The 5,181-nt window shown below is 43.2% G+C and overlaps 2 protein-coding genes across 2 annotated transcripts; both read right to left on the bottom strand.

Moving 5' to 3' along the window:
- Positions 1 to 1,118: 1,118 nt before the first annotated feature.
- LOC133204708 (putative inhibitor of apoptosis) lies at positions 1,119 to 2,351 on the bottom strand. The gene is made up of 2 exons (XM_061340449.1): positions 1,955 to 2,351; positions 1,119 to 1,567 (listed from the first exon to the last, which is right to left on the bottom strand). The coding sequence occupies exons 1-2, from the start codon at positions 2,349 to 2,351 to the stop codon at positions 1,119 to 1,121; spliced, it is 846 nt and encodes a 281-aa protein (XP_061196433.1).
- A 104-nt stretch (positions 2,352 to 2,455) lies between these two features.
- On the bottom strand, positions 2,456 to 5,152 carry LOC133204707 (uncharacterized). The gene has a single exon (XM_061340448.1). The coding sequence runs from the start codon at positions 5,150 to 5,152 to the stop codon at positions 2,456 to 2,458; it is 2,697 nt and encodes an 898-aa protein (XP_061196432.1).
- Between the last annotated feature and the right edge of the window lie 29 nt (positions 5,153 to 5,181).

Here is a 5,181-nt window from a genome sequence, read left to right as displayed (position 1 = left end):
ATAGTGAGGGTCAGATAACACTCTTAAAAGAGGCCAGTGAGGTTTTAATCGTGTAGAACAGCAAGTCCTTCTTTTCTTCTTCTTAGCCATCCTGGGGTTAAAATGAGGACATGTCCCAGGTTTCTCTCCTTTTTATACTCTCAAGGAGGAGGAGCATACATGTCGTGTTTGTCCTTCTCGTGTTTGTGTCTATTTTTCTGGGTGACGTAGATTTTGGAACAATATCGACATTTATATCTCATTCCTTTAGGAAGTGTAGGTGTAGAGGCGGTCAGAGGTTGAAAGCGTGCTATTTTAGGAGTGTGAATGGGTACTTTAATTCTAGGAATGGGAATTCCCACATTGACTCGAGGAAACACTTCTAAATCGGTAGCTCTTTGACTGCCTATGGGCCCCATAGGACGATCCATTCTCATTTCAGCTTGTTTCTTTAATAACTCCCCAATAGTTTTTTGTCTTTGTTCCTTATAATACTGATTGATTTCGTTTTTCAGACTTTGGGGCATGGCTTTTCGTTGAGCTGGAGTCTTGGGAGTCGTTTTTTCTTTTTTCTTTCTACCACCAGGGGCTTTTCTTTGAGTAGGTTTTCTCTTTTGAGGTTTTCTCTTAGGAGGTTTTCTCTTCTTTCTGGTCTTTTGAGCTGCTCCTCCTACTCGCACCATCCAATCGGGAAACACTCTTTGTTTCTTATTATCGACTCTGACTACCACACTTTTCAAACGACGGACACGTCGTTTCTTAGGTGCATTCCATATAAATAAATGACGAATGATGACTCCGCCTAAAAATCCGGCTCCTCCGCGTTTTAAAATGGCATTTTTTCTGTCTTGATCACTCGCCGACTTATCGGCTATGATGCTTAAATCTTGACGATGATTATTAATAAACTTTTGAGTCTGTTTATTGATGGGTAAGACCCCACGTATCAAATTTCGAGCTCCCATAGCAAACCAATTCAATAAGTCTTTACGCCCTAATTCGATTAAATGAGCTCGCTTGGCAGGATCTCGTTCCCGCTGTAAACGTCGTAACGTTTTCACTAATTTACTCTTGGCCGAGAGAGGTCGACCCATGACGACTGTATAATGATGAATGACAAGTGTAATGTTGGTACATTTTTATTTATACTCTTGTGGCATGTGTACAGTCAACCATTCAAACAATCGACTTCTCAATCTGTATTCGTCTGGGGTCTGTGGATTCAAGTCCACCAGGAGATACCCGTGGGGAACACTGGTGGCTTCTTGATAGGCCGACATCAAATGTGGTAAGGCTAACTGTCGACTCAAGACACTGATTTGAGATTTGTCTCTGGGATTTTTAAACAACACTAAATAATGAGCATTCAAACTAATGGTGCGATGCTGTGGTGCCCGATCAAATAAGTTCTGAGTGATGTAAATCACACTGGTATTCCGATGATGCGCTTTACGGGTAAACCAATCCACGATCGATTCGATGGCTTTTCCTCCCATCATGTCGTCAAAAATGAGTAAGTGAGGAATAGTTAAATTGGCCACTAATTTCTCATCGTCTTCTGGAATATTTCGAATGAAGGAGACCCGATCTGTTAAAGAAGTGTAAGCAGGTTGCCATTCCCGATAACACCAGACAATTTTTTGTGGCATGGGGGTAATCCAATGTAAATTTTCCACCAATTTCTTGACAAATTCCGTTTTTCCCGATTTAGAAGGTCCTGCTACCACCATGGTAAATTCGTGTTTCAATTGAAAAGACGGGAGTGTCTCCTCAGGTTGCATGATGACAAATGAAGAGAAAAATAGGGTTTCAATCCTTTTTATTCATAGTCAACACAGAAATATACGCTGGGTTCTCTTCACATCGGCTCGACAGATGGGGCAATACCGGAAGGTGGGAGCACATAATGAACAGCAACATACGTGTCCGCAAGGGAGTAAAGCTATTTGTAATTCTCTCTCTAAACAAATGTGACATTTTCCTGTGGCCTGGATCTCTGTAGAGGTTTGGTCTAGTAGAGGTTTGATTTCAGGTGAAGGTTTGTATCCCGCCCGGAGTAAATGGTTAATGAATACATTCATCACCCACTCACGTCCTTCATAGGTATTGATGTAGGGACAATTAGGGTTCCAATAAGCATGTTCTGCATAAGGATCGTCTGTAGGTTCCCAGAGGTTTAAAGTCATACCACAATGAAAACAGATGGTCTTATCACTCACTCCTCTGTAATAAAATCCGGCTTTGGCTAGGTCGGGTATTAATCCTTTTAAAGAATCGGGCCATCGATCATCAAAGGTAGCTTCTCTCTTTAAGAGCAGAGCATATTTAGGGTAAACAGGAAGGTAGTCTGGCTCCTTATCAACACCAGCCATGACTGAAGTGTTATATTATTTCCCCCCCCTTTTTATAACCCCTCATTTTTGGGGGTTTTCCCCATAAAATAACAACACATTTAAAATACAGTTTGTTTTTTTTTTTAATAACCATAAGGTAAAGTGTTATAATCTTCCATAAATTGTCTCTTATCATAGACAATTCTATATTGTTTTTCTAAAGGTATTGTCTTGACTTCATGTTGACGAGTCCTCTGTATTTTGTAGGGATACGAGACTTGGATTTCATCAATTTCTTTCTGGAGCATTTTTTCTAAAGTCTCTGGTGACACGATCTGAGAGGCCCGATAATTGAGAGTCAATCCTTTGACTTTACACATGGATTTTCCCTTGGCGGTGAGGTAAGCATAATTTTTGGGGCCTCCTGACATGAATTTGATAATGTGGTCCCCGTCTAATTCGTCTGTCCATTCTCCTAAACTGTTGCCAAGGGTAGGATTAAATTGTCCCTCCTCATGTTGGTATATGATACTGTCCGTGTCGAAATAAAGGACCCGATCTCCCAAAGGTTGTAAAGTCTCGTAGAGGTGTAATCGGGCATGGGCGGTAGTGAAACAGGCCAGTACCACGTTTCCGAAGGGACACTCTTCCACGAATTCCTGTTTCTCTTGATAATTGACCAGCATCATGTCCGATTCGGCCTGCTCTTTATTTTCTAAGAGTTCTATCCCTTTGATGTCAATGGTCGAATCTTGTAAGAGTTGTTGTAATTCCTCTTCTTCGGTCAAGTATCGAGTTTTAGGTAATAACAGGCGTTGAGCGAATTTTCCCCACAAGCAATTTAAAAAGAGTTTGGCTATCGTTCTTAGCACCGGATTTTTTTCTATACTTAACAGGTCCATCCTGATCCCTTCTCTGTCTAAGACTTTACGAATGTAATCTAGTTTCTGTTCCTCCGTCTGACAATCAGGTGGGAATCCAGAAGCTTCCTGTTTGATCTTTAAGAAGGTATCGATGTAAGATCTGAATAAATCTCGACTGCTTTCTGAAAAATGCCAAACTTCGTAAATCCGCTCTAAGGTATATCCCATGTCCAGGGCTTTATGTAATTCTGTAGTCACCCAGGTACCCGTAAGACTGCGTTCCTGGTCTGCGTGTTGACATCGATGTTTAGAGGTAGAGTCCTGTCGTTCCGCACACGTTCGACATAAGGGAAACAATAACTTGCCTCCCGTGCGATAAGGTAAAACGGGGTGATAGAGGCCTCGGGGTGGTAGGACCCGACAGTGAATGAGGCCGAAATAAGTTCTCACGTCCTGGAATTGGTCTGTTATGATCTGAGGATGGCCTAGGGGGAAAGGTCTGTGTTTTAATACGTAAGGGTATAAGGAACAGACGTCCACGTATCTCATGTCCCCCTCCTCACAATATAATTTAGTGGCATTAGTCCGACCTCCGTACAGGGCGTCTCGGGGGTTCAAAGGATCTGGAATGTCCAGGTCTCGTACATAATTCTGTAGAGTTACCTCTCTTTGTACCTGTTGATCGAATTCGTGCTCCCAGATGCTACGGAGGGAGTACCCCATTTCCTCTAAAACAGAACTCCGTCTTAAAGTTTCCTCGTGTAATTGTTCATAGGTAAATTGGGTCCGGTGAGGATGACTTTCGGTCTGTAAATTCGGATAGCAGGTGGGGCATCCGTGCCAATAGCATCCGTAAAATTCGTAGACGGTGCGAGTGGCTTCCTGGTATCCGTCGACGGTATAACTTCCGATCTTGACTTCTCCCCCGTTTCTAGCATGTTGGATGTGAGATCCGGTCTGGTGACTCATCCAGCTTAACCACCGACAGGCTTTGGCGGAATATCGACGCGCAGGCTGATACTCCAGGTTGGGAATGATGGCAATGGTCTCTTTGGGCATGAATCCTCGACGGTAAGCTAAATTGGCCGCACTGGCAAAAGTGATGGATTCCTGGAAGGGGTCTACATGGACCAAGCTCTTGAGGGTGGCTCTAAACTGAGCACAGCATCGTCGTAAAATATCGACGTCTGAAATACAATAGTCTAAAAATTCCTTCTGGAAGTCAAACACTTTTCCGGCTTGTTGTTCGTACCATTGATAAAAAGCCTGTCGTCCACTAATAGACATGTCGTCCGGATTGTAGTAAGCTGCCGGTGGATAAGGCCCCACGTAATTCTGGTTGTGTTCCGTATTAAAAAAGTGTGGAAAATATCCTTTCTTCAGTTCGGTGAATCCGAAAGCAGAGGGCATCTTGGACAGGGCAAAAGGTAAAAAATTATAGGAATCGATGAATTTCAGTCCGCAGATTTGCATGGATAAGATTTTACTGCCGTTCATGATGACGGTAGGTTTCAGGCAGGCGGTATGAACCAGGTAATTTAAAATGAACTGTCCGTCGTATCCTTTGAAATTGTGGGCGATGATGATGGCCTCGTCGTGTAATAAAGCGGAATTCTTATTTCCTGTAGTGGGTTGTAATAACCAGTCCATGAACTGCCTTAAGGTCTCTGGCCCTCGGAACACGTGTTGACGGGGTCCCATGTGTCGACAGTGAGGACAGGGATCTTCTATGGGTAAGTGACCGCAATGTTGACATACGCGGTGTGCCACACACAGGTTAGGGACGTGGATGCCGGTTTCCTGCGTGCATTCGAAATCGAAATAGATGTAGAACTGTAAGGTCTCTTTGCCTTTCTTTTTCTTTTTCTCGGGCTTGAGTTGAACGTAGCACTGATGATCCGTGTCTACGGTTTTCTTACAGATCTTACACTGTTTCTGTCCTCCGCAATGATGATGAGGGAGTAAATTTTTAGACATCCATTTGTGACAGTGCTCACATCGTCCCA

The sequence above is a fragment of the Saccostrea echinata genome, unplaced genomic scaffold, assembly GCF_033153115.1.
Source record: "Saccostrea echinata isolate AGI-Se365-2 ecotype Australia unplaced genomic scaffold, CSIRO_AGI_Sech_v1 ptg000054l, whole genome shotgun sequence".
Lineage (NCBI taxonomy): Eukaryota > Metazoa > Mollusca > Bivalvia > Ostreida > Ostreidae > Saccostrea > Saccostrea echinata.
The sequence above is the reverse complement of the archived record's forward strand: the minus strand, read 5'-3'. Positions and strand labels throughout refer to the sequence as shown.